We start from the raw sequence: 27,966 nt of genomic DNA, 5'->3' as shown, positions 1-27,966 counted from the left end.
AAATATATGAAAATCCCAACAGTCTTCCTGTCCATTTTAGCCCACTCTTCCTCCAACTTTCTCTGCCACAATACTGATGCTCCCATATTCCAGGTTGACAGCTGTTGGGTGTCTATATGTGACTGGTTCAACAGATATGATGGAACACTAGGACAGTTTGACTGAGCCTCATCTGAAGAGACGAATGCAGTCCGAAAATGATGGATGCTGCATTAAGGTAAGCGGATGCACAAGCGTTAGAAAGTAAATGGCACATGTGACTGATACTTTTTGTCTGGTAAGCATAAAGCTCTATGCAAACGTTTGGGCCCCCTGGTCAGCCCTTAACAAAAACAGTCATGTATATTTCATGTGTTTACTTGAAAAACATTTGAATACTGAGTGACCACAAATTTATTGCGTGCATGTGAAAACATGAAGCGTGTAATTGTCATGTGAAGTTGTGCCTTTTCTGTAATTGAAATGACCTGTTTCGTTGATTTATGGCACATCTTATGGCACATTTTATATTTAATGTTTTTTAATATGTTAAACTCAACAAATAAATACAAATTGTGCACTAAAATGTGCAGAAAAATGCCAAATTGAATTTTTTTTCCCTGTAGAGGATGTGTTTAGCTTATTTTCACTTAGAAATTCAAAGGTCATTTGACTAGGGGTGTTCGAAGGTTTGCATAAATCTGTATACGCATTTTTTCAAGAGTTAAAGCAGGGGTGTCTTATCCACAAAGCACCAGCATGGCTGCATGGGTATTTTCACAAAGCAGGATTTCTCAATAAGCCTGATATCCTAGGCCAAAAAAGAAGCCTGTCTAATGGGAGGAGAATTAAGGAACACTCCTATTGGACAATCCTCAATTTTTGGCTTAAGCTGTGTGAAATACCCCCCAGGATTTCACTCCAAACAAGCAGGAACCCCTGATTCCACGTTAATCAGCTTGTTTGAAATGATAACCTGCAGCCACACCAGCCCATTGGGGATATGATTGGATGCCACTGGTGTGAAGTGTCAAGGTAAAGGGGAGGGCCACTTCCTAAAAGAATCTGAAGTAGAAGATTGATTTGAGAGAAAGGTTTGGTCTCTTCTCCATCTTCACTGTTACTGTTAACAGCTCTTATTTCAAAAAGTGGAAAAGACTCAAATTAAGTATGAAAAGTTGTTTCCAAACTTTTCCTGATGGGTTGATATCACAGTGTAAAGGACTGTAATGGTGTTACAGGTGCTCTGGCACTAATTCCTGATGCTGCTGCTGGTTTCCTAATGAGATCTAAATGTGTCCTACATGAAACTGCACATTAAGCCAATTCCCTTTCACCAGGTTTTAACCCAAGTGGTTCCAATTTCTTTGCAGGGGAAAACATGCTCATACTTATAAAATGTGTAAAACTAATGCTATAATCAGGTTCTTCCTGGAGCCCCAGGCCCTCCGCATTTTTGAATCCTGGGCTTTTAATTGTTTATGATCAGTGGAGGTTTTTGTGTTAATGTGATATGGAAGTAGTGTAGCTGAAGTACAGCGTGTTCGGGGGGCGTTAACTGCAGTAATAGCCGTTTGGGTGTCTCGTGTTTTCAGATTCAGAGCTGAGAGTCTGAGGCTCGTTAGTAGGCGTGGTCTTGTGTTGCGTAGCAACTGAAGACGCTTGAGTTTTATAGCGAGCTACTGCACCAAATCTCTGCCTTTACTGATAAGACCTCAAAACTTACTGCCCATCAGTAAACGAGATCTACCCGCTCCCTGTAGTCTGTGAAGACCATGGCAGAAACACACCCGACGTGTTTAGTAAGTTTCAGTTTATTTATTTTAGCGTTAACCCAGGCGCTGGAAAGCGCTGCTTATTGTAGCGCTAAAGAGAGTCTGCGTTCCAATTCGGTTACATGTTGTAATGATAACGCTCCTGAATAACTGAGGGCATTTTCATCGATGGTCATGACCGCCTTTGTACTTCCAGGCTTCTCTGATATTTCTCGTGCGGGAGCGGTTCTACAGGCAGGCCGTAAACAGCGCTGTGAGTTTTCTGAAAACGTACCCAAACGACCCCGTGCTCCTGTTTTTCAAAGCGCTTGCAGCTCTGAATGAAGGTAGCTACCGTTTTAAGGATGTCGATAGATGGTAATGATGGTAGCCAGTGATGCATTGTGATGCTTTTTTGTGTGAAAGGACGCACTCAGGAGGCCATGAGGGAGCTGACCCACCTGAGAGACAAGCCTCAGACCTCGCTGTGCTCAGTCATGGCTCTCCTCTGTGCACACAGGCAGAGTGGAACAGTTGGTAAGTTGTCTTCAGACTCTATTCATCGGTTTGGATTCACACCTGTTGTGTAGATATTTGAACAAACTTGTGTTTAAAGTTCTAGGATTTAAATAAAAGTACTAAACACTTTTGGGGAAATTGTATTTTATGGTTTTGTGATAAATTGTGATATTGGAAATACAAAAAGGAGCAAACGTGCCCAGATAAACGTCCGAAAAGAGCTAATACCACTCCGCAGTGGAGAGAGTGCATTTGAAAGGGAATTAAGATAGGAGTCTAGTATTCTGGTTAGGACTTCATGATATCACTGTAATTTATATTGCTGTTGCATTTGCAACCTTTCAATCATGGCCATTTTATTAGGTACACCTGTTCAATTTCTTGTTAACACAAACAGCTAATCAGCCAATCACATGGCCACAATTCAATGCATTTAGGCATGTAGAGGTGGTCAAGACAACTTGCTGAAGTGCAGACTGAGCATCAGAATGGGGAAGATGTGAGAGGTCAGAGGAGAATGGGCAGACTGGTTCCAGATGATAGAAAGGCAACGGTAACTCAAATAACCAACCAAAATCTCTGAGGAACTTTTCCAACACCTTGTTGAAAGTATGTCACGAAGAATTAAGGCAATTCTGAAGGCCAAAGGGGTCCAACCTTTTACTAGCAAGGTGTACCTAATAAAGTGGTGTGTGTGTGTGTGTGTGTGTGTGTGTGTGTGTGTGTGTGTGTGTGTGTGTGTGTGTGTGTGTGTGTGTGTGTGTATTAGTGGTAACAGTAGTGGTTGCCCTACCAAACTGGACATCAGGACATCATCCAGTCTAGGTTATTTAATTTGGTTGCTTTTATTATTACTATTGTTGTTTAAAATGTTATTGTAAATAAGGCTTTATTTCATGAATGATATTAGCAAACATCAGCCACTAGACACCTTCTATGATGCTAGTTGGGCCATATCTTAAAGGCAAGTGGCCATTGGGCTACAGGCTCTGCACTTTTAGTCAGCAAAATGTGAAATGTTGTGGCCAGGTGGCACTGGGCAGTAGGCCGTGTTGACCTCTGTATTTGTACCACCCTGCTTATCATACACTTAGTTGCCCTCTCCCCCTAAGACCGAGAGGCTGTATCTGAGCTGGACGCCTGTCTAAAGATGTCCAGGAGGACAGCTGGGGACAGGGCTCTGTACTTTGCGTCCCTGCTCTACTGGATTCTGGGTCGAAATGAAAAGGCCAGTGATTATGTAGAAAAGTCGTTGAAGATGTCCAGTTCCTCTTCACAGGTGTGTACTGATGATTTGTGTTTTACTTTAAGGCCAAATTAAAGGCTCTGGTGGCATTTTATGGTTTTGTATAACATTTTGTTTGTTAATGTTTTTGCTACTAAATTTGTTGAACTTTTTTAAAATGTAAAAAAAAAAGTTATTTATTTATTTATTTTTAAACATAATTAGGCTAGATCATTAAAAAAGTCATTCAGAGTGGTTTGATGAGGAATGCTTCATTCTAGAAGAATTGTTCACAGTGGTGGTGATAGGAACCAGACATTACACATTTTTTTTTAAGAAAGGGTTTAAGCATATTTTAGAGTCTTTACCTGACGGAAAGGCAACTGTTCTCAAAGAAAAGATAGTTTTTGAATTTGCTGTTAGTTCACCAACAAAGATGTGTAGGTTTACTGGTTGTTTTTGGATAGTAAATAAAATAGCTATATTTATGTTGTAGATATTGTTACTCCTGGTTCCTATCATGGAGTTTTTATTATGTACATGGGAGTCCTTGGGCTTCTCCACAGTAAACCGTATCACATAAAGCCATTTTGCAGAAATTTGGGAAAATGGGTGGAATTCCGTTTTAAGGTCTTTACTGTAAACAGAAATGTTAAGTGTGTAATACTTGGGTAAAACTGTCTATCTGTTGACAGGGACTCATTCTCAAGGGCTGGATTTTCCTGACCTCGGAAAATGATGTTGAACGTTCTCAAGCTGCCCGCTACTTTGACAGTGGACTACGTGACTCCAAAGATGTATTTGGGTTGATGGGAAAGGTACAGAATTCCTAATTTGATGTTCTTTTACACATCTAAAAAGATCTAGTCTTCAATGTGCATACAAAAATGACGTAAACTTGACCTATTTTTCAATGTGTGTGACAAGCACATTGAACGCACATCTATTTTACTGTACATGTGTCTTTCATAATGGATTGCCGGTGGAAAAGATGGCGATTCCAGTTTTCTTTTATGAAACCACATACCCTGTGTACTGTGGACGTCAGGGGCCAGTCAACCAATCGGAGAGGAGAGGAGAATCCAAAACAAGGGTGGCAGAGAGAACTCGGGCATGGTGATTGAGCATGGGCAGTTTCGCCCTTGGATCTATTTTCTCTGTTTTTTGAGGCTCACTCTTAGCGGTTGTACCCTATCAAGCTAAAGTTAACTAAAGTACAGGGTAAGAATACAAGGTGCTTTTTACATGTGACTCAACCTGGAAGAGTGCACAGAATCAGTGACTGGCTACATCAGCAAGTGCATTGATGTTACTGTCTCCAAACACGTCACAACTCACCCCAACCAGAAACCATGGATGACTGCAGAGGTGCGCATGCTGCTGAGAACCCGCGACAAGGCTTTCAAGTCAAGGGACAAAGCAAGCCATAGCGTGGCAAGAGCCAAGCTCTCCCGGGCCATCAAAGAAGCTAAGAATGCCTACTCAAAGAAAATCCACGATCATTTTCAAAACACTGCTGACACATCGCGCATGTGGCAGGCGTATCCAGGCCATCACCAACTACAAGTCACCTCCACCTGCTTGTGACAGTGATGCCTCCCTTCCAGACATGCTTATCAACTGTGGAAAGGTGAAAAACCACACCTCCTCTAAGTGAACCGGTACTGTGTCTGTCCACTGCTGGTGTGTGGAGAACTCTACACAGAGTCAACCCACAAAAAGCACCAGGATCCGACAGCATAACAGGCAGAGTGCTCAGAGAATGCGCCGAGCATCTGGCTGATGTTCTCATGGACATATTCAACATCTCTCTGAGCACTGCAGTCCTTCCAACGTGCTTGAAGTCCACCATCATCATCCCTGTGCTGAAGAAGTCTCCAGTGTCCTGCCTCAATGACTACCGTCCTGTTGCACTCACTCCCATCATCATGAAGTGCTTCAAGAGGCTTGTCAGGAGGCACATTTAAAGACCAGCTTCCTCCTTCACTAGACCCACTGCAATTTGCATATATCCTCAACCGCTCAACAGACGACGCCATCTCCACCACACTCCACCTGGCTCTCTCCCACCTAGACAACAAAGACACCTACGTCAGAATGCTATTCATAGACTTCAGTTCAGCGTTCAACACCATCATTCCTCTGCAGCTGATTGGAAAACTGAGCCTGCTGGGCCTGAACACTTCCCTCTGTACCTGGATCATGGCTTTCCTATCTGAGAGACCTCAGTTAGTCAGGATAGGAAATAACATCTCCAGCACCACCACACTGAGCACCGGTGCCCCTCAGGGCTGTGTGCTCAGTCCACTGCTGTTTACTCTGCTGGCTCATGACTGTACTGCAAAGTAGAGCTCAAACCACATCAAGTTCACTGACGACATGACTGTGGTGGGTCTGATCAGCAAGAATGATGAGTCAGCATACAGAGAGGAGGTGCAGCGGCTAACGGACTGGTGCAGAGCCAACAACCTGTCTCTGAATGTTGACTAAACTAAGGAGATGGTAGTTGACTTCCAAAGAGTGCGAAGTGACCACCCCCCACTGAACATCACTGGCTCTGCTGTGGAAATCGTCAGGAGCTCCAAGTTCCTTGGTGTCCACATCACAGATAACCTCACCTGGTCTCTCAACACCAACTCCATAGCCAAGAGAGCCCAGCAGCGCTTCTACTTCCTGCACAGACTGAAGAAGGCTCATCTTCTCCCCTCTCATCCTCACCATGTTCTACAGGGGGACTGTGGAGAGCATCCTGAGCAGCTGCATCATCGCTTGCTTTGGGAACTGCACCGCCTCAGACCGCAAGACCCTACAGCATATAGTGAGGACAGCTGAGAAGATCATTGGGTCTCTCTCCCCTCCATCGTAGACATCTACACCACACGTTGTATCCGGAAAGCCACTAGCATTGTGGACGACCCCATCCATCCCTCACACGGACTTTTTTTACTGCTGCTGTCTGGCAGAAGGTACTGGAGCATCTGTGCCTCCACTGCCAGACTCTACAACAGCTTTATTCCTCAAGCAATCAGGTTTTTCAAACTCACAAGGACTGAGCTAAATACCGCACCCCCTCACACACACAGTCCACACTTACAACTATTTTGATGTTCTACTTGCACTATCTGGAACATTGCTGCTACACTGTGTTTACACTGTTTTACTCAGGTTTTTATACATCAGTAACTGCTGTGTTTATGTATGACTCACAGATTACAGCATGTTAATCTATGCGCCTTATTCCATTACCTGTGGAAGTGCTGCACTGTCCTGTCTGTTTACTGTGTCTAATGTCTGTTTAATTTATCGTATTTATTGTTTTTAGTTTAATTTTTTTGTTTGCACACTGTTTGCATCGTTCGCACTTTGTACTTTTTGTTCCTTGTTGCACCGTGTTGTTCCTGGGGGAATGTAATTTCACTCCACTGTGTACTTGTACATAGATGGAATGACAATAAAAGCCTCTTGACCTTGACCTTGTTCCTTTGCTCATAGGCCGAGTTCTTCATGGTAAGACAGAATGAGTCACGTGCACTGGACATGGTCAATCAGATCATAGCCTCCCATCCTCAATTCATTCCAGCACTTGTTCTCAAGATGAACATATTCATGTCTCACCATAACTGGGATCAGGCAGCTGAGGATGCTGAGAGGTGGGCCTGATGTCAAAAAGGCAAAATTATATCCTCAAGTATTGTGTTTTACCCCTCCTTGAAGATTCAGTGGGATTTAATTATTTTCTCGTTTACTCTGTTCTGTTTGCTTAAACCATTTAGAATCCTAGAGACAGATGTACATAACTTGAAAGCCCTTCAGATGATGTCTGTAATCTCTGCAGCGAAGGACGGTGATATGAGGAGGGTAATTATGCATTAGTTCTTGCATAATGGCAAGTGCCTTTCATGATTATTTGGAAAAACCACTTGACTGGAGTGGTAAGCTCTATATGTTGGCATGTAAAAGCTTATTTAGCTGTAACAGATGTTGTAATGTGTCTGGAATGGGTGATGTACATGTGGCTTTTGCCTCTGTCTGAATCCTCTGATCCAGCACATCATCTTCAGGGTTTGTGTTGCAGGTGAAAGAGTATCTTCAGCGGCTTCTGAGTGCCGTTGAAGTCACTGAGCCCAGCACTCTCAGCCTGCAAGTGGAGATCACACTGCCCATGAGCAGACTGGTATGATGTGATTCCCTGGTAAATCAAATAGAATGTGCATGCAAATAAATATGGTAGTGGGCCAGAGTCAGAGACCAGCCATCATGAATTTCATTCCATGTCAAAACCACCATTAAGTACAAGTTTAAATTCATTAAGTACAAATTCATTTTACAGCACTAGGGACAAAAGCAGAAAATACATTTAACAGTAAATTACACAGAAGACTTTTCAATTATGTGTAATATCAGGATTTTCAGTATTTAGTGTGACCACCCCCTGACTTTATTACCGCATCCATTCTTGTATTCAGTATTAAAGGAGCACTGCATAAGATTTCTTTTGTTAAAACTAGAAGAAATAGCATTAATGAATCAGGAGGGAAAAAATATGCTAAAACATTGTTTGTGTGCTGATGCGAGTCACCCTGTAAAGCCTGAAATAATCATTAAAAAGTCAGGTGTTGGGTCAGATTTCACTAGGGGTGGGCAATACAACAAAAAATTATCATGATACTTAAAGGCATTTTCATAATAAATGATACACATCACAATATTTAGTTGTTCTTAGAGTAATTAATTGGAACAGACCAAATAGAACCTATAGCACTACATTTAAACATACTGTTATGTTAATAAACTTACAATTACAGTGATTTTTATTCAGAATTTTACTATCTGTGCTGCAGTGAATCCAATAACAGTCTTTATGCTCAATTTGTAATGAATGTCATTAGTCATTGTTCGTTAAGTCCTAACTCCACTGATCAGGCATAACATTGCTGTTTCTACGCTCATTGTCCATTTCATCAGCAATATCACTTTGTAGTTCTATAATTAAGATTAAGTGACCCTTATTAGTCCCACAACAGGGACATTTCACCTCCGCATTTAACCCATCCGTGAAGTGAAACACCACATACATTCTAGTGAGCACACACACTAGGGGGCAGTGAGCACACTTGCCCGGAGTGGTGGGCAGCCCAATCCGCATCGCCTGGTGAGCAGTTGGGGGTTAGGTGTCTTGCTCAAGGACACTTTTTTTTTTCTCTGCATACTTTGTTAGCCCCCATTAACCCTGTTCTTCAGTGGTCAGGACCCCCATGGACCCACACAGAGCAGATACTATTTGGGTGGTGGTTTATTCTCAGCACTGCAGTAACACTGATGTGGTGGTGTGTTAGTATGTGTTGTGCTGATACGAGTGGATCAGATACAGCAGTGCTGCTGGAGTTTTTAAACCATGTCCACTCACTGTCCACTATATTAGACACTTCTACCTTGTCAATCCACCTTGTAGATGTAAAGTCAGAGACTATAGCTCATCTACTGCTGCACAATTATCAGTCGTCACAGGACGCTGTTGGCTGGATTTTTTTTTGGTTGGTGGACTATTGTCAGTCCAGCAGTGACACTGCTGTGTCTGATCCACTCATTCCACACTAACACACCACCACCACGTCAGTGTTACTGCAGTGCTGAGAATGATCCACCACCCAAAAAGTACCTGCTCTGTGAGGGTCCATGGCGGTCCTGACCACTGCAGAACAGGCTAAAAGGGGGTAAACAAAGTATCAGATAAACAGATGGACTACAGTCTGTAACTGTAGAACTACAAAGTGCACTTAGTACACCGATCAGGCATATGTTATGTCTGATCAGTGTATATTGACATTGTACTCAGAAAAACGTATTTTGACAATTTATCACAATAACGGTGAAATTTCAACTTACTGACCTTCTTTACATATGAACGTCTCACACACAGACTCAAAAAGAGCATCAGGCTTGATGTTTAGGTCTCAAATGCAAAATCACCATTATACTGATGAAGCTATGATAACAATAGATTCCTCAGAAGATGCGTCCTTCAGTTTTGACTGTTTTCTTTAATTTCTCTTTCAGCTCACCCAAACATCAGATTCACCCACTTGTGGGCAGGGTCCAAATCACAACCAGCTTTACAAAATGTTCTTCCACATGTTGTGTACAATTACTTTCCACCAGAGAGGCCTCCAAATCCCCAAATCTTACATAGTGTAGCTTTAAAGAAATTATCAAGGATATTTTTCCACACCTCCAAAGTTCAGTTTTAAAAGTTGTTTGCATTTTCTGCATCTCACAAGCGAAGTAATCCCATTCACCATTTTTTTAGTTTTGTTTTGTCTGTATCATATCATTGTTGAGGAGAAATGTTTCCTCAAATGTTAAAAGTTGTTGATTTTCTAATAGGAGCATAAATATGGCATTTTTCTCCAAAGTCAGGTGCACAAGTTTAACACAAGTTTAAAACCACATTTTATATTTATATTTTGTATGTTAAATTTAGCAAATAAACAGTAGAACTTAGAAAAACAACAAAACGTCATTTGACCGGGGAGATCCAAACTTTTACATTTCTTTTCCTGCAGTGTGGACACAGTGAAGATGTTGTTCAGATGCTGACATCATTTGTGCAGAGAGCTGTGTCCAGAGCTCCTGATGACTCTGCCCTGGCCTCTGAGCTTGGCTACCTCCTCACTCTCCAGCACAAGTATAAGGAGGCCCACAGATGGTACACCAAAGCTCTGAATCTAGACCCAGGGAGCGTGACTGCATTAGAAGGTACTTGAACACGACTTCATGTTTAAAAACTTTGATACATCACTAACCATTATCTCAATTATGTTGATTTTTTTAATGTTTGTATTTTTATAATGAAACAAACTCGTTTCCATCATTACGGAGGAACAACCACAGCTAAAGAAGGTTAACCACTTGGCTCCTGTGTTGCTGCCTGTTAATGTCTGGGTAGGTATGATCAGGTGTCAGCTGATGGATGGACAGGTGGAGGAGGCGGCTCAGCAGCTGGACTTCTTCCATGAAGTTCAGCAGTCACTCGGACGGTCAGCGGTAGGTCTGCTACAGTGCTTCCCAGCTTTTTTTTGTATTATAGTTCTTTATATCCCTTTAAGTATCTTCACTGTCCAAACAAAACAGGTATCGCCTAAATGGCAACTATACAGGAGAGGGCAGCAATGTTTTTTCATTTTAAATGTATTTATATTTAATTTAACATTGATATTACACATTAATAAACATCTTAATTATTCATGTAATCATGTTATTTCATATGACAATACTTTGAAGAAATTATACTACTACTACTACTACTACTACTACTACTACTAATAATAATAATAATAATAATAACTGGATATTAACCTTATTGAAAAGATTTGTGTCCATATAAAAGACAGTTTGACTTTTCCAGTAGTTTCAAAACTACTCCATAACAAAGTGTTTATAGTTTAGTCCTCCTTCTTTATAATGTCTCTGACAGTTATACAATTGCTGTAATTTAGTCATTTTCAGTACAGTTTGCTGTAACATACTATTTTCTTAAATGACAGTGTGTTATATTTTCCTGTTTATTCTGGTATCCATTCTTTTACTGTATTATATATCAGACCAATTGTGTAAAAATGAAACATCCCAGATTTGTAAGTGCTGTAAATACTGCTTTACTACTAATAATACTACCAGTGACTTAATATAATTTTACAGCAGTTTTTTCAGTGTGGGGATGTTGCTTTCTGCAGTGTTTGCCAGCTGTAGGTGTGAGCACTAAGTCAAGCTAGGTCAAGTAAGCTGTTAACCATAGCTGTCTTCATCTGGTAGGAAGTGACCCTTCTGCAGGCCCTGTTGGCTCAGAAGAAGGGAGCTGCCCAGGAGAGTGTAGTGGCCCTTCTGAAGGAGGCCACAGAGCTCCACCTGCAGGCCCTCCGAGGGCTTCCCCATAGTGTGGACTACCTGCAGAGACTCGACCTCAACTTTCTCCTTCAGGTTGTCAGAATGCATCTTGCTAACAGCGAGGTACTGCCCAATTGAATGCCTGTGTCAGTAATAAGTGCATCTTAAAGTAGCTGAATTGACTAATTAGGCTGTCTGGACACGTTAGGACATAGTTTACGTAACGCAGTAGTTTCATAGACGTTACTCTGTAATTCACAGAAGTTACTTGATAATAAGTCTGGAGATTAACAATTGAATTTCGCAAACTTATTTCTCATCTGTAGGATACTCCATATGATGCTGGCCAGCCCCATCCCTTTGGACTGAAACACTCTAGTATGATTCTAGAGGCTGTTATTAGAGCTGCACCTGGTGTGTTCACCAGCTGCTACTATATGGCACAAGTCAAATTTCTTACAGGTGTGTGTGTGTGTGTCTGTTAAGTTACAGTACGTAGATATTGCTTCAAAAAAAGTTTCTTAATGAATGAGGTTGTTTGACTAAGCCTGTAAAAGAGCCTAAAGTTAAACCTTTTTACAACATGTATTTAAAGGTGATCAGGCAGCTAGTCAACACTTTCTGAACCTGTGTATGGAGAAAGAACCCGCCATGCCGGAGATTCATCTCCTACAGGCCAAACTTCACCTCCGTGCTGGAGACTACAGCAAGTGTCTCAACTGTTTGGAGTCTGGTATCAGCTATAACTTTGAAGTAAGTCAGAAGGAGTGTGATCACACCAACTCTAATGCATAAATAATTGACAAAAGTTATAGTAATAACATTGAGTGGGACTTCCCACTCGAACCCAAGTTCGATCCCTGGTGATGCTACAGCCTTCCATAGCCGGGAGTCCAAGAGAGCACAATTGGTCTTGCTCTCTCTGGGTGGGTAGGATGGCCCCCCTTCTCCCCCCATCACTCAACATGATACTAGTCAGTGCAGGTGTCTGTTAGCTGACATAACAGATCTGGCGGTTGCCACTTTCCTCCAAGCGCGTTCGGCTGTCCCATGATGTTGCGTGAGCGGCAGTTAGAAAAGAAGCAGTGGTTGGTTTCACAGGTTTTGGAGGAAGCCTGGGCTAGCCTTCACCCTCCTAGCATAGGTAGTATCATGTGATTGGGGGAGTCCTAAGTAACGGGTGGAATTGGGAAAACACTAAATTGGGGAGAAAATCAGGGTAAAAAAAAAAAACTCCACACATAGCTTTGCTCTCTTGTTTATTATTTATGCCACACAGAGATAGCCAATGTGGCTAGCTAGTGATAAAATGAAAATGAAAGCTTAACATATGTACATATGTATCATATCTTATTTACAGCATAAACATGAATCTCAGTATGCTACTCTTGCTAGCAAAGCAAGTTAAGGTCAGCTTTTCTCACTGTCCACGTGCTCGGATATGTCTTCATTCTCTTTAAGTAGCTTTTTCATTCTTCTCTTATTGGTGCCACTTTGTTTGTTTTTTTTTTATATAAATAAAAGTCTTATAAACCTGCTGTAGCATTGTTTGATGCCCTGTATTTAAAATATAGGGTCGCTAAAACATAAATAAAGCATACGTTTACAATTCTTTACTATGGTTAATATGGTTTTTCACTGGAGGGGCTCAGTTCTTGCTTCCATCTTCATATGATTCACGTATGAAAATTGCTACATCAGTAATGCAAAAAAAGTCATTTTTGTCTCACTTTAACTAGTGGAGTGGGTAGATGTTAGTGCCTGTACAAGCCTGTAAATGTAAATGCTACATCATTTAAATGTGGAACAGGAATTGAGAAATAGAAGCTAATTTCAGTTTTGTCTAATCTTTATCCACTGTACAAGATCCAGTTACAGTCAGCAATCCAGGCTGTATCATTTGAGATGGTGGCTGCTTATTTAACCCCTATGTTACTGCAGAAATACACTTGGATGCAAGATTAATAGATTGTCTTGAGCATTCTTGTGCTTATATATGTGAATTTATACATTAGCTCACTGGAACAGGCCCAAAATGTTACTGGTCCACCAGGAATTCTCTTGACTCTCCTCTGTTCCTACTCTAGCATTGCACTCAACTATTACAAGTACAATCCCCTTTTTTTCTGTGTAGGTGTGTCACTTGCATATAAATATTATTAATGCGTTTTTATTTACAAGCTTAATTTGTTTTTATTTCATCTTTATGAGTGAGTGATGTATTTTCCTCCTGTGAAACAATATACTGTCACATTATTATAAGGTGACCAGATTTCTGAAATGAAAACATTTCCAGTTCAGCAGTCAGTAGATCGTTAAAATACCCCATGTTTTTAATCTATAAAATAAAAAATGGGGGACATTTCAAGTTTCATATCTTTTGATCATGGTAACTGTTGTACTGTTATGAACTAAGGTGAAGGCTTACTTTTAAAATTGGGTACTAAGTAAATAATTTTTGTAAACCCTTTCACAAGATCATACAGTAGCCTACCATGCTGAATGAAGCAGTGGCGAAGTATGGAATAGTCAATAAAGAAGCATGCATGGCAATAAATTACAGTAGTCCTATAAAAGATTTATATTTCTATATATGGTCTTTCTCTCCACTACCCTCCATTGCTTGGGTGATTGTGCATTTTCCAGACTAGTTCCGCATCTCTGGAACTCTCTCCCTTCTCATATTCAGCAGACTAATTCTCTGGTCTCCTTTAATTCCAAGCTTAAAACACATCTGTTCTGTCTTGCATGCAATCTTCCTATATCCCAACCTTTTATAGCTCATGTTGGTTCATCATCTGAGTTGTGATGTTTGTATCTATGTCTTTGCTGTGCCATCTGTTGCCATGTTGTTACGTTTGTTTCTTGTGCTGCTAAATTGTAATCTGTAAATGTCTTTAGGTCATAGAAAAAAGATATATAAAGGTCAAGTAGATTCAGTGGTTGAATGAGCCCATAATTGATATTGATATTCATACTAAATATTTTGGCAGTAAAAGGAGACCTGCGGCTATAGCCCAATAGCCGGACCCTAAACACCCCCCCGGGCTAGTTCCGACTCTGGAGAGACAGAGCTGGCTGCTTATCAACATATGCCATATGTCATGTAGGGATGGCTGAAAAAGTGACACAGTTTAAAAAATTATGCTTTAGTTATAGAGATGTGGTGGCCTCTGTTGCCAAAACAAGCAGTATGCGAAACAAGCATTTCCAGGACTCTTCCAATCAGGGATGGACACTTCTCTAAGATGTAGCCATGTCTTCTGACTGTATGACTGTATTGTTTAAGCTAGCTTAATGGCCACAGAGCACTTTGCGTAAATTTGCACACATCCGAGTTACAAGTCTCTCATCCTGGTGTGGCTTTTTACTAAAATATTTTTCAATAATAGTCTGTTAAATAAATATTAGATGAATTAGTAAGTGCGATTAGGCTTTGTTTCAAAGTAAGTGAAAGCAAATTCAGCCAGGATACCTTTGCTAGTTACGTGTAGTAGCCATAATTTACTTCCTCCCTTTCATAACCAGTGTGAAAAATGTCCTAGTAGTTGCCAAATGATTTGCAGTAGCTGCTGAATAAAAAAGAGAAATAATTGATATTTTAGTAAGCCTGCAGTTTAAATAATTAAGTAAAGAAAACTATAGTTGCTACCACATTGTTTTTAACATGTAAAGACCACTGTCATAGATATATAAACATTTGCTGATACATGGCTGTTACATGTAACAACCACCTTGTAACAAACTGAAAACAAAGACATATTTGCTGTCATGTTGCTCTCACATAAAACAAGCAACTTATGTTTTTTACAAGCAAAAACAACAAACGCGCTTCAAGTATGTGAGCGAGTGCTGGTGTTTGTGTTTAGTTACGACAGATGCCTCAGTATAACCTGATCAAAGCCAGAGCTCTGAAGGGGACTGGGGAGCTGACAGCAGCCATCCAGTGTCTCTGCATGGTGTTGAGCATGCCAGGGGTCAGGAGGGTCACTGAGGGACAGAAAACCTCCCTCTCACTCAGTGAGAGAGCTTCGGTGTTCCTGGAGCTTGTGGGTGCCCTGCGGCTGAACGGAGAGCAGGTAGAAAGTGCTGATGTGGACCATTTTTCTGTATGATTTCAATTTGGATGTGACCTTTTATATGACATTCTGTGGTACAGTGCACTACAGTTGCTTTTTCCTCTGTTCTGCCTGGGCAGCATGAGGCTGCGAAAGTCATGCAAGATGCAATTTGGCAGTTCAAGGAGACCCCCGAAGAAATGCGTGTTATGGTGGCGAATGTAGACTTGGCCTTGGCTAAAGATGATGTTGACACTGCTCTTAATGTACTGCAAAGTGTCCCACCCGGCAAGTCCAGCTACATACAGGCCAAGGAGAAGATGGCCTGCATTTACCTGGAGAGAATGAGAAACAAGAAATTCTACATAGAATGTTACAGGTAGATGCATATGATGCAGATTATTTTGCACTTTTTATTGCATTTGTAGTACAATGTATGTGGATTTCAATGTCTTCATCATACAGGGCTCTAATTATATAGTTCACAGGGAATCTGTGTGACATTGATGTGGCTTAGGAAAAGAAAAGTTCTCAAATAGAACTTTTACCTGCCAGCCTCACCAGCCCTCTAACAAAATAAACCCCTCTACGATTTATAAGTGACTTAATAGAAAGGCACAAAAAAAACTTCAGTGTGGATGTGTGCATACGTGTGTTCCTGACAGCATATACTAGCAAATACCATTATCTGTCTTCACTGCTTGACACGACCAAAGTGTTTGTACATCTTTGTTACTGAGAATTCATTATGCATATTATTTTTGGTTATTAAACTTGATTTGGTTGTTGTGAAGAGTTTCAGTGACCATTCAGTAAAAGTAGACATTTTTATTTTAAAACCCATATAATAATAATAATATCTAAATTATTCACTTGTTAAATCTTTACCATCCAGTAGTTCATAATTATCTAACTTTTTAAGAACTACATTACTAAACAGTAACTGAGGTGAATTAAGTATTTTTCAGAGGACTTTTAATGCTCTGATTAAGCTTTGTCAAGCCAGTAGTTGGTATCTGTCAATGGTATTGTAATAATGGGCAGACATTATTACATTATTATTATATTAATTACCGCTTATTGGCTTGATAGATTAGTTACATGCTATGGGCTTGATCTGTCATCTAAAATATTGTGCAAAAGATTGTGATATATATAATGTGATATACACAAATAGAAATGCTCTGGAAAATGTTTATTTCACTCTACTTACAGCTTAATAATGTAGTAATAAGCATATATACTTTGCATATATAATATAATATCTTAGAATATCTGTCTTTACTGAAGTATTGCAAGTTTTCTAATGTTTCAGGGAAATCTGTGAACACTTACCTGGACCTCACTCTAGTGTGTTGCTGGCTGATGCCTTTATGAAGATACAAGAGGTACTCGTGTATTTCTATTATCATGCAATTTATTTTAGTCATTTGTTTTAATGTTCGTATCAAAACAGATTTGTTTTCTCCTTTTCTAGCCAGAGAAGGCTATTGAGGTCTATCAAGAAGCAGTAAAAATGGCACCCAAGGATGCTACATTTGCCACGAAAATAGGCCAAGCCCTGGTGAGAACACACCAGTACGACAAGGCAAGTGGTGCAAAGTTATGGTGGAGCAGTCTAGTGGTTGGAATGTGACAGTGTTTATGTGTAGAAGGATCAAACCCTTACTTACCTTTAACATTTGTCTGTTCTCCTTCAGGCTGTTAACTACTATGAGACTGCCCTCAGCACCAGCATGCAGAACTCTGTATGTCTAGAACTGGCTGAGCTCCTGCTGAAACTCAAGCGCTTTGAAAGAGCTCAGCAAATCCTAGAAAAGGCCTTGGACCATGAAGACAGTAATTCATTTGTATTTTGTTTCAGTTAAATTAGATGTTTTAATTTGTTGTTACCTGTGCAACTTGGAAGCATTCATTCTTTATTCGTAAGTTATTTTAAAGTTAACATTTATGCAAGTACGGCATTATGTAAACATTTGGGAGCCCCAGGTCAAACAACATTGGCAAACAACATTTTTCTAAAACAGAAAATGTGGCCTGAGCAAAAGCTATGATGCATTTTATTTATTATTGTTTATATATTTATATTTATTATTTTCCCAATATGTGAATCTCAAACAGAAATTGTGTGCTAACACTTGCCAGTTCCCTGCAGAGGATGTGTTCATGTTTTCAAATTGACAAAATCAACAAAGCGTGTAATTTGACCAGGGTTTACAGACTGTTGCATACAGTTATGTGTTGTTATTTGTTTATTAATTTTTCTATGCATGTTGCATCTTGCCATTGTGTACTTGTTTCAAATTGTAATACTGGTATTGTATTAACACTGGTATTAACACTTCATATGTTTTATCATGCAGCTTTAGCCTACTTTTCTAAATGAGTAAAATGCCTCATAGGAGAAAATAATTAAATGTTCCTTTCTTGCCACCTTAGGTACTAATCTGTCCACAATGATGAACGATGTGGCATTTTTAAGAATACTGGTAAAAGTGATGCATGCCAAAAATGAACCTTGTCTGGACAAGTTACAACAGGTCAGTGAATATTTTCTGTGTAGTTTGAAGAATAGTATTGTGATTATTCTAAGTATAGTTAAAAGTACGTTAGAGTGCATTCATATTCTGGTTTTAGGCATTCCATGTTATCATCATGAAGGATGAACAGTCTCAGTCTCAGACTTGTGTGAGAAAATGTGTCTGAAGACATTCATTTGAAAGACATTAGGTTGGAGATTGTCCCCTCCTCCAGTTTGGTTAACAGAAGCAGGACTGAGAGCTAGGCCTGGGAAACAGTGAGGAGATGGGTGGTATTGGGTTGTAGAAGCAGAAGGTAGAGGTGGGAAGTCTGAAAAATATTTGGAATAATTGGCAGAAGTTCAAACCTGGTCATCCTGCCAAACTTCAGATATTTCATAGCTTCATTTTTATAGCTGTTATGCAGCTCTTTTTCCCCTCAGTATTTATTATATGTTAGTTTTTTATGGTTATTATACTTGATTTGATTGTTATGTAGGGTTTTCAGGAATAATTCCGTATAGGGTGACATTGTGAATGCTTGCAATGCTGTGAAATAAGCTTTATCAAGCCAGTAGTAATTAATCGTCACTGATAATTAGCCTTCATTTTCTTCCAGAAGTAAAAATGCATAGGTGACATGTTGGTAGGCTAATATTTTTATATATTGTTATGATATTTGTGTAATGGTTTCACCTGCTTCTGGTCTTGTTTCAGTCTCTTCAGTCTCATTAAGGCTTTATAAGTTACAAGTAAGGCGTTCCAAGTGCTGTGGAAAGTGATTAGTTCACTCTGGTTACTACTAGAGTGAATTCATCTAGTTACTACTGCATGTCATGTTCCTTTTTAATATTTGATTAGCTCATTGTAGAATATTGCTATGGTGCCTTTAAGGATAAACCATTCACTTTTTGATTTCCCTGAATGTTTCCACCCATTTTCAGATCTATGAACTCCAGCAGAAGATTGTGAGACGTTTGTCGTTTGAACAGCCAGAGAAGATTGATCAGCAGAAGAGAATGGCAGCAGTCATTTGCTGTGAGCTGGCCCAAAAGCTCTGCAGCAAACATGATCTTGAAAAGGCAAAACAGTTCTACTCAGAGGCCCTGATCTACTGTGCAGACGACATAGAAGTCAGTGTCCTAGATCTTTCAACATTATGTTTCAGAAACTGTTAGAAAGTTTTCTGGATAATAAGCAATTCCTTGTTTTCTCAACTTCAGATTAACTTCCAGATTGCACAACTGTATTATGAGCACCACAGTCAGGATTATTGTGAAGACCAGTGTTTTAAGATACTGAAGCTTGATGAAAAGCATACCTCCACGTCTATGGTACTGTCTATATATGTGGTCTAGAGTCAGCTTTTCAAACAGTGGTTGAGCCTGTTCTCGGATGAATTACTTTCATAAACTGTTAACAATAATCTCTTTGCATTTCTCATGCCTTTAGCTGTTAGCTGATGTGTTGTTTCGGAAAAACCAAAAGGAAGAAGCCATCAAGCGCTACACAGACATCATCTACCAATATCCAGGTATTGTTCTTTGACACAAGTGTAGATAAAATATCTAGCTAGCGTGAGTTTAGGTCATGAGATTGTTAGTTTGTGACATTGCTGTCACAACAGATGGCATGACAGATTGCTTTCAGTAATATATCAGTGTCTTGTTAACTTTAAATTAACAAACAATTGTTTAAATTAACATTAAATATCTCGACAGATATCAGATGACAGTCATCGGTAACATTTTATTTTGGGTGGTTCTTTATTAGTTAGATAATTAATAAACTCTAAAGAGTATTGGTAATAGACCAGTGAAATAGCAGCATCTGAATACATTGATGTAAATATCTTGAAGGTGTACTGTTGAAACATTGCTTACATTATGTAGATGTATAGTTGATGTGTTACATGAAGATAGACATCTACAGAAAAATAACTGAACTCAGCAATTTATATACAAATTAGCTGTAATAAAAGTTAAGTCTCTTGATAATCTACTAAATGTATTTACTGCTGCTACGTCATTCATATGTTGTTGATATGTTACTGAGAGTCTGTTGAGTGTTTATTTCATCTAACAAGGACCACTCAAAATGAAGCGTCACCCAAACATCTTGCTATTTGGACTGATATATTTATAGTATGGCTATGTCAATATTACATAACAGGGTTCATGTAAAGTGTTACCCAGTTGTCTCTTAAACAGGCAATTTTCATGCGCTGGCCAAACTTCTCCACATGCTGCGCTGGGTGGGGAGACTGGATGATGTACTGCCTTTCTTTAAGACGTGTGAAACCTACTCTCCAACTGCAGTTACAGAGCCAGGTTACAACTACTGCAAAGGACTCTACTATTGGTAAGTCTCAACAAACAAACACTACAGAATTTCCCATTACGTAATGACCACATTAGTGGTAGCAGGCCTGCTGATAACTATACTAATTTTATATAGCTAAAAAAGTTACAAATGTTATCATTTGTCCTAAAATTAAACAGATTCAAGTAATTTTTGTTCATTGTGCCTTAGTGATTGATTAGATTGACAAATGTCATAGTTCACAGCTGTCAAACATCTTCAATAAACTAAACAATAGAATACAAAAATTGCAGCAGGAGTTTCCCATCAAATGTACGAGCTGAATTAGATTTTTCATCAGTTCCCTTCACATACTAGGTACCAGCTCACAGCAGCACCAGCCTATAGCAGTCTCTGTAAAGAATTGTTTTTAAGAACAAATCTGCTTTTTATCGGCTCAATTTTCCTAAACATATGGAACCTTAAAGTGAGCAGGAATTGGAAATTTGAAGATATTTTTCATCCTTACTGAGATGTTTGATTGTTGAGGCTTTGTATGTATTAGGCATGCGTACCGTGTGAGGGAAGCACTGATACATCTGAACCAGGCCAGGGGGGATCCAGAGTGGGGGGAAGATGCTGTGGAACTCATGGTGCATATCTGTCTTAACCCAGACAAGGACACCTTTGGAGGAGAGGTGTTCGAGAGCTCGGAGGAGGACCTAGAGTAAGTCTGACTCAGCAGTTCTGCACTGTGAAGATGCATGAAGCAAAGGAGAAGGCTAAGCAGAGAATTACATAATGTAAAATCATAATCAGTCTGATTGTTTGACCTGTTTTTCATAATGTTTATCAGTTTTAGTCCACCGTTCGCTTTTGGGGGTAAATTAATAGGAATGAGCATAGCCCAGGATTTGCTCAGGACCTTCCGGCCCCGCTCTAAAACTGGCCAAGACAAAGCTGTCTTCCTTTACAACCTCTGCCTGGTCCACAGCAAGGAGCCGAAGCAAGTGGAGAAGGCTGTGCTTGATCTGTCTGCCATGGTGGCAAATAATGTAAGTGTGGGTCCCTGCAAGAAATCTGCATTTGGAGGGTTTAGTTCCAAAATGCCTAGTAGACCACTTTTAGGAATTGTCTTTTTTTTTTTTTTTTTTTTTTTCTCTCCCTCATGATATATGTTGTTGGAAGCAGGCCTTAAACACACATAAATATCATCATGAAATGATGTAATATTTCCATGCATAATTTCAAAAACCTACAAATACATATACAATATTTTCAAAGGAAATATGTTCATATGTTTGTAGGAAGTTTAACACATGTTAAATTGATAACATGCATATTATTGTTGTCCAAAAAAAATGTTTTTTTGCTACAATGTTAAGTTTTCTACATAATTTTAGCATAGCAGCCTGTGGCTTATATATTGTGTGAAAATTCATGATTATTTGATCAACAGTAATGCTTTAAAATGGCATGGTATAAAATAACATTGCATTAACTTACATTTAAGGCTAAGAAAGTTTTTCCCTATCCTGTAACTTTACTATTGTGGAGATACTTGTGTGTTGTTTTTTTTTTTTGTTTTTGTTTTTTTTGACAGTGACAATATATGAGTATATGACTTAAAATGTAGGGAAAATATGGAGAAAATGGTGACCTGAAGAATAATGTTCATTTACTGTAAAAATGTCTTTTTTTTTTTAAGCATATACAGGGTGATCATGCATAAACTAATATACAATTCGAGGAAATAAATGAGAAGAACCAGTAATATTTATTTTACGGCACAAAATCCTACAAATGGACAAAAATTACCCATGCCCAAGGAAGGAAACCTGCAGAAGGAATCTTGCATCACTTGCCATCTGATCTTTACATGATCACGTATAAACAAAGTAAAAGCAATGAGCCTTTAATTGAAAAGTTCAACTAGTATGATTAGCCCATTTAATGCTAGATATGAAGACAGAATTAGATGTGTTCTTACTCTGCCTAGACACATACTTGCATACAAACAGATAATCTGCAGCAAGATGGCTTTAAATGTTGAGTGTTTATTGAAGAGTTAAGCTTACAATTATATTTAAAATTTTTTGTATATTTAATATGACTTAAATGCAGAGATCAATATTTTCCACAGGCAACAAATTAGATTAACTGACCTCAAAAAGGTTCTGGTGGAATAAATCTCAGGAATGCGGTCAAGGGGGCACTGTTAGAGGGAAAGACCCAAGTTATTCATTCGGTGGGGGAAACAGCTAACAAGGGACCCTGTAACATGTCAGGGATTATTGAAGCCATTTGAAACAATGCCATTATATATTACTTCATAAGCTTTTCTCAGGGGACTCTGATGGGATTGCTGGCTTCACCCCTGTGAATTTGTGTAGATGAAGTTTTAAAATTAAAATCCAGAGCACAGTAAACGTATGAAGATTAAATTTGGCTCTATGATTGGTGAATGTTTATACCATTATTAATAGCTTTGTGTTGAGAGCTGCATCCTTTTCATTTTTCTTTAGTATACTGAATCTTGCACAAACACATTCTGGCTTTCTCTTTGGCTCTAGGTGTTGTTGGAGGCCTCATTATTGGTAGCTGCTCAGGCTTTTATGCTGCTTAAACAGTCTCCCAGAGCCAGGAACTTTCTGAAAAGGATCAGCAAAGCACAATGGACCCATGCCACCGCTGAGGACTTTGAGAAGAGCTGCTTGCTCCTCGCTGATATGTACATCAAAACGGGAAAATACACAAATGCAGAGAAGCTTTTGGATGACTGTATACGATACAACATGGTGAGAAACTGCTATATTTGCTTTGTCCTTGGTTGGTATAACCAAGCAATTCTGTATGCAATTCTGAGGTTGTTGACCTTCGAATTATGTCAAATTAAGTCAAATTATGAATGACGCATCTTCCTGCATGTACCTTCCTTTCAGAACTCACTCAGTGGACCTATACTTTTAAACAGGTTCTTCAGGAGTTCTTTAGTAAAGACATTTTGCATGCTTAACGGGTTCTTTGCCTGGTGAAATGGTTCTTCAGATAGATGATTATATATGGCTAAATGTAGAGCCTGTTTGAAAAAGGTTCTATAGCACCAAAAAGGGTAGTTCTGTTATTACAAGCTTGACATCATAACAATAGCAGAACCATTAATGCATGTAAATGGTGCTTTGAGTGTTTATGGTTCTAGAACTCTTGAACAACCATCTTTTTAAGAATGTATCTACACTATATTGCCAAAGGTATTCGCTTGTCTTCCTTCACACGCATATGAACTTGAGTGACATCCCGTTCTTAATCCATAGGGTTTAATATGATGTCGGCCCACCCTTCACAGCTATAACAGCTTCAACTCTTCTGGGAAGGCTTTACACAAGGTTTAGGAATGTGTTTATGGGAATTTATGACCGTCCTTCCAGAAGCACATTTGTGAGGTCAGACACTGATGTTGGACAAGAAGGCCTGGCTCACAGTCTCCACTCTAATTCATCCCAAAAGTGCTCCATCAGGTTGAGGTCGGGACTCTGTGCAGGCCAGTCAAGTTCTTCCACACCAAACTCGCTCATCCGTGTCTTTATGGACCTTGCTTTGTGCACTGGTGCGCAGCCGTGTTGGAACAGGAAGGTTCACCAAACTGTTCCCACAAAGTTGGGAGCATGAAATTGTCCAAAATCTCTTGGTGCTGAAGCATTAAGCGTTCCTTTCACTGGAACTAAGGGGCCGAGCCAAACTCCTGAAAACAACCCCACATCATAATCCCCCCTCCACCAAACTTTACACTTGCAGTCAAACAAGTACCGTTCTCCTGGCAACCGCCAAACCCAGACTCATCCATCAGATTGCCAGACAGAGAAGCGTGATTCTTCACTCCAGAGAACACGTCTCCACTGCTCTAGAGTTTAGTGGCGACGCTTTATACCACTGCATTCTGCGCTTTGCATTGCGCTTGGTGATGGAAGGCTTGGGTGCAGTTGCTTGGCCTTGGAAACCCATTCCATTAAGCTCTCTACGCTATTCTTGAGCTAATCTGAAGGCCACATGAAGTTTGGAGGTCTGGAGTGATTGACTCTCCAGAAAGTTGGTGACCTCTGCGCACTATGCGCCTCAGCATCCGCTGACCCCACTCTGTCATTTCACGTGGCCGAACACGTGACTGTCGTTCCCAATAGCTTCCATTTTGTTGTAATACCACTGATAGTTGACTGAAATATTTAGTAGTGAGGAAATTTCACGACTGGACTTGTTGTACAGGTGGCGTCCAATCACGGTACCACACTGGAATTCACTGAGCTCCTGAGAGTGACCCATTCTTTCACTAATGTTTGTAGAAGCAGTCTGCAGGCCTAGGTGCTTGGATTTATACACCTGTGGCCATGGAAGTGACTGGAAAATCTGAATTCAGTGATTGGATGGCTGAATACTTTTGGCAATATTGTGTACGATAACACCCACAAATGAGGTCTTTTGTAGCAACTATTGCCAGATTGGAGCTTTATTGAATGCTGGTAAAAATATTATTATGTTTTCAGGTTCAGATTTTACTGTGCTTCAGTCACTTTAGAGCCAATAGTCATTTACATAATTTTGGATTTCCAGTTTAAATGGAAACCACTGAGCAGGACTGTGTAGCTAATTGGCATCAGGCAGATTGGAAATGACAGTGATGAATTTTTCACCATGCTGACATTAATACTATCTGATCTGTTCTAACTATGAAACGGATTCACAGGGATACAAAATAAATACAAACAAAATAAATAAAAACAGTATTATAGTTACAGTTTCTTATTGTGTTCAAAAGGATTTTTAGATACAAGAGAACCCATTTGTGGGTGGAGCATGGATAGGTCAGTTGTTCTCTCTGTTTAAATTATACAGTAGTAAAGTTGTTGAAGTAGTAGAGAAGGCAGTATCCCATATTGCCTTTCACTAGGCTGTTCCATCAATGGCATGATGCAGTATCTCTTCATCTCTTGTTGCTGTGCTTATTCAGTCATGCAGCAGGGCATATGAGTACAAGGGCTTCATGATGGAGAATGATCAGAGATACAAGGATGCTGCTCAGCAGTATGAGCTGGCCTGGAAATACAGCTATTGCACAGACCCTGCTATTGGTGAGGAGTCTTTCAGTTTCTCACTGGAACACTAAATGTTCTTGATTGTTTGTCTTAAAGGTGCGTTACTCAATTTATTTTATATCACCAGAAAAATGAGAAAAAAAATGTTTTAGCTTTGGCATCCACACAAGTACATTTTGTGCGTGAGAAAGCCTGTTTGAAAAACTGCAGGCCAGAGAAAAGGGCTTATCTCTGTTTACTCTGACCTCCTGTCACTCGTTTTATAAAACACTTCCCTACACCACAAAAATCTGCCCCCATCTCTGTTTGTTCAGCTAAGAAAACATGGCAAAAGCCAGAAACATGCTGAAACACAAATCTACATTGTAACGTCTTTGCAAAGATTACTTATAATTAGCAACATTTGCACAGAATGTAAATGTGAGGTGTATTCAGCGTTAAACTATTTGAATGGCTGACTTTACATTCCAAATAAAGTAGGCAAATTTTTATCACTCAGGGAGTCTGTCAAAGCAACACTTTGGATAAACCTCCTTCACAGAGATGTATGTAAAGTCAGTCACATCAAACTCCAGTGCAGGCAATGAAGCTATCTAGACAAGGCTGAAATGGGGGTCTTATTCAAACTTTGTCCTAGCTTAAAGGCTACTCCACAGATGACACTTGACACATTACAAGTGATTACAAAAACAGGATGCTCTTGACTATTCTCTAGTATTCTCTAGCAGCAAATCTATATGAACTGAAAGCCAAATGTTTATAGGTTTGTAGCGTTACAGTCTCCCGGACAAAAGAGACAGAGGGGTTTGACGCCTGCTCTGACCAAACGCTGCGGACATGCAAAGATGAATTTGGAGAGTACATGGATAGCATGATTAGACAAAGTCTTTAATCACTTCTGAGTGAAATGTAATGATGTATATCACCGTAATTTAAGTGCTCTGAGATAAACTAGCCTACAGCCATGGTATTCACTGTTGTTAGCAATTTGTGACTTTGTTGTTTTAGCTATACAAAGGAGAGAGAGTCAGTCAGAGAGAGTCAGTCAGAGAGAGTCAGTCAGAGAGAGATGCTACATTGAGTGTTTTGATCTTTCCCAAGCAATGTTAGCATCCTGCCATAGTTTTATCGTCTGTATCTAAATAATGAAGACAGTGCTCTTAATAAACCGTCTACCTCATCTCTAGAAGGTGAAGTCATGCCTTGTAATGCTGGCACACTCTGAATGGTCTCAGCACTGGTCATTGTCGATTCTACGGGTGTGCTTTGTGCTGAAGGGTGAAAATGGAGGCAAATCCAAGGAGTGAAAAAAACAAAGCACACACCAGTGATGTTGTAGTTAACCTATTTAACCAATTTAAGTTTGATTCATGCACCTTTAATGCTGGACTTCTCACATAATTTGATAGTATTTCCTTAGTTCAGGTTCAATCTGTTGTTACATGAACAACATATCGTCACTGTCCCTTCTACATCGTTTGATCACAGCAGCTGCCTTTACATTGTGAAATTTTCATGATGATTTGACCAAAAGAAATACTCCACAATTGCTTGGTATAAAAAATCTTTAAATTAATTTCCATTAAAAGTAAAGAACATTTTCATCTTCTCCTGTAAAGTTGCAGTTTTGTTTTTTTTATTTTTGGACAGCGAAGATATGTACTGATATAATGATATGTTACTTTACTGTATTCACAGGATACCGACTTGCCTTCAGTTACCTCAAGTGTAAGAATTACACACAGGCAATTGACGTGTGCCATCAGGTTTGTAAGCCACTTTACAATAAACATTGTTTGGTCGCATAGATAAAATCAGGCCTGGGTATAATCTTGGTAGAGGAGAGAATGGGAAATGGCTGTGACCTAACACTGACAGTGAGTGGGGAAGTAGCGTTTATATTGCAGTATGTTGTTCATCTCTATGACCACTCAGCAGAGGTGCTTATCTCATTGTGTATCTTCATGTCATGTCATTTGTAAAGTTTGGCTGCAGAATGTGTCAGTGGTAGCTTGCAGAGTGGCTTAAGTATAAAAACCCTTGTATAGAGACTGTGTTTCTGTTTTCTCAGGTTCTGCTGGAACACCCTGATTACCCTCAGATCCAGACTGAGATTCTGAACCGTGCCCAGCTGTTGCTTAGACCATAAACATGAAGTCTTTTTTTATAGTTCAAATAACATTATCATTTTATAGTTACATGGTTTTATAGTATATATATTAGTTTGCAGTATAAAATGGATGTGTTAGACGTACTAAAACTGGACTACTCTGTCCCTTCAGTATGCAATATGTTTGCATATTTTAAATATCACTCTGAATTAGAACAATGTTAATAATGCACTGTGTAAGTGTAGTAGCTTAAAATGTAATTTTTATACTATTCATTTGATTAATGCACTGTATGAATGTGCTGTCCTTTAAAGATTTGTCTTCAAACCTCAGCATTCAGTTTGTGGTTTCTAGATTAAATAAAAGTAAGTAATAAGTAAAAATTAGAAATATATATATATATATATATATATATATATATATATATATATATATATATATATAATAAAAATGTTTAGGCATATAAAAGTGCATTTTTAAAATCAATAAAATACGTTTATTTCTAAATTGTTTTTGCATATAAAAATCT

General features: G+C 39.4%; 1 protein-coding gene across 5 annotated transcripts; it reads left to right on the top strand.

Annotated features, from left to right (window-relative positions):
• The first annotated feature begins 46 nt into the window (after positions 1–46).
• ttc21a (tetratricopeptide repeat domain 21A) lies at positions 47–27,738 on the top strand. 5 transcript variants are annotated; one of them, XM_037537211.1, is made up of 30 exons: positions 1,621–1,781; positions 1,951–2,080; positions 2,160–2,270; positions 3,365–3,531; positions 4,173–4,295; positions 6,970–6,984; positions 7,108–7,127; positions 7,251–7,335; positions 7,553–7,651; positions 10,041–10,233; positions 10,424–10,521; positions 11,290–11,484; positions 11,688–11,823; positions 11,957–12,114; positions 15,231–15,440; positions 15,560–15,798; positions 16,735–16,807; positions 16,897–17,007; positions 17,120–17,258; positions 17,859–17,959; positions 18,883–19,071; positions 19,162–19,272; positions 19,391–19,472; positions 20,149–20,299; positions 20,805–20,966; positions 21,096–21,294; positions 22,813–23,037; positions 25,242–25,362; positions 27,025–27,092; positions 27,398–27,738. In XM_037537211.1, exons 1-30 carry the CDS (start codon positions 1,755–1,757, stop codon positions 27,473–27,475), a joined length of 3,816 nt encoding a protein of 1,271 aa, XP_037393108.1. In that variant the 5' UTR covers positions 1,621–1,754; the 3' UTR covers positions 27,476–27,738. The 5 variants fall into 5 exon arrangements, with proteins under 5 accessions (XP_017567806.2, XP_017567809.2, XP_037393108.1 ...); XM_017712316.2 differs by having other exon boundaries at positions 6,970–7,127; positions 11,290–11,454; XM_017712315.2 differs by having other exon boundaries at positions 6,970–7,127.
• The last annotated feature ends 228 nt before the right edge of the window (positions 27,739–27,966 follow it).

This window comes from Pygocentrus nattereri, chromosome 3 (genome assembly GCF_015220715.1).
Source record: "Pygocentrus nattereri isolate fPygNat1 chromosome 3, fPygNat1.pri, whole genome shotgun sequence".
NCBI classification, from domain to species: Eukaryota; Metazoa; Chordata; class Actinopteri; order Characiformes; family Serrasalmidae; genus Pygocentrus; species Pygocentrus nattereri.
This window is presented reverse-complemented; position numbering and strand designations above follow the sequence as displayed.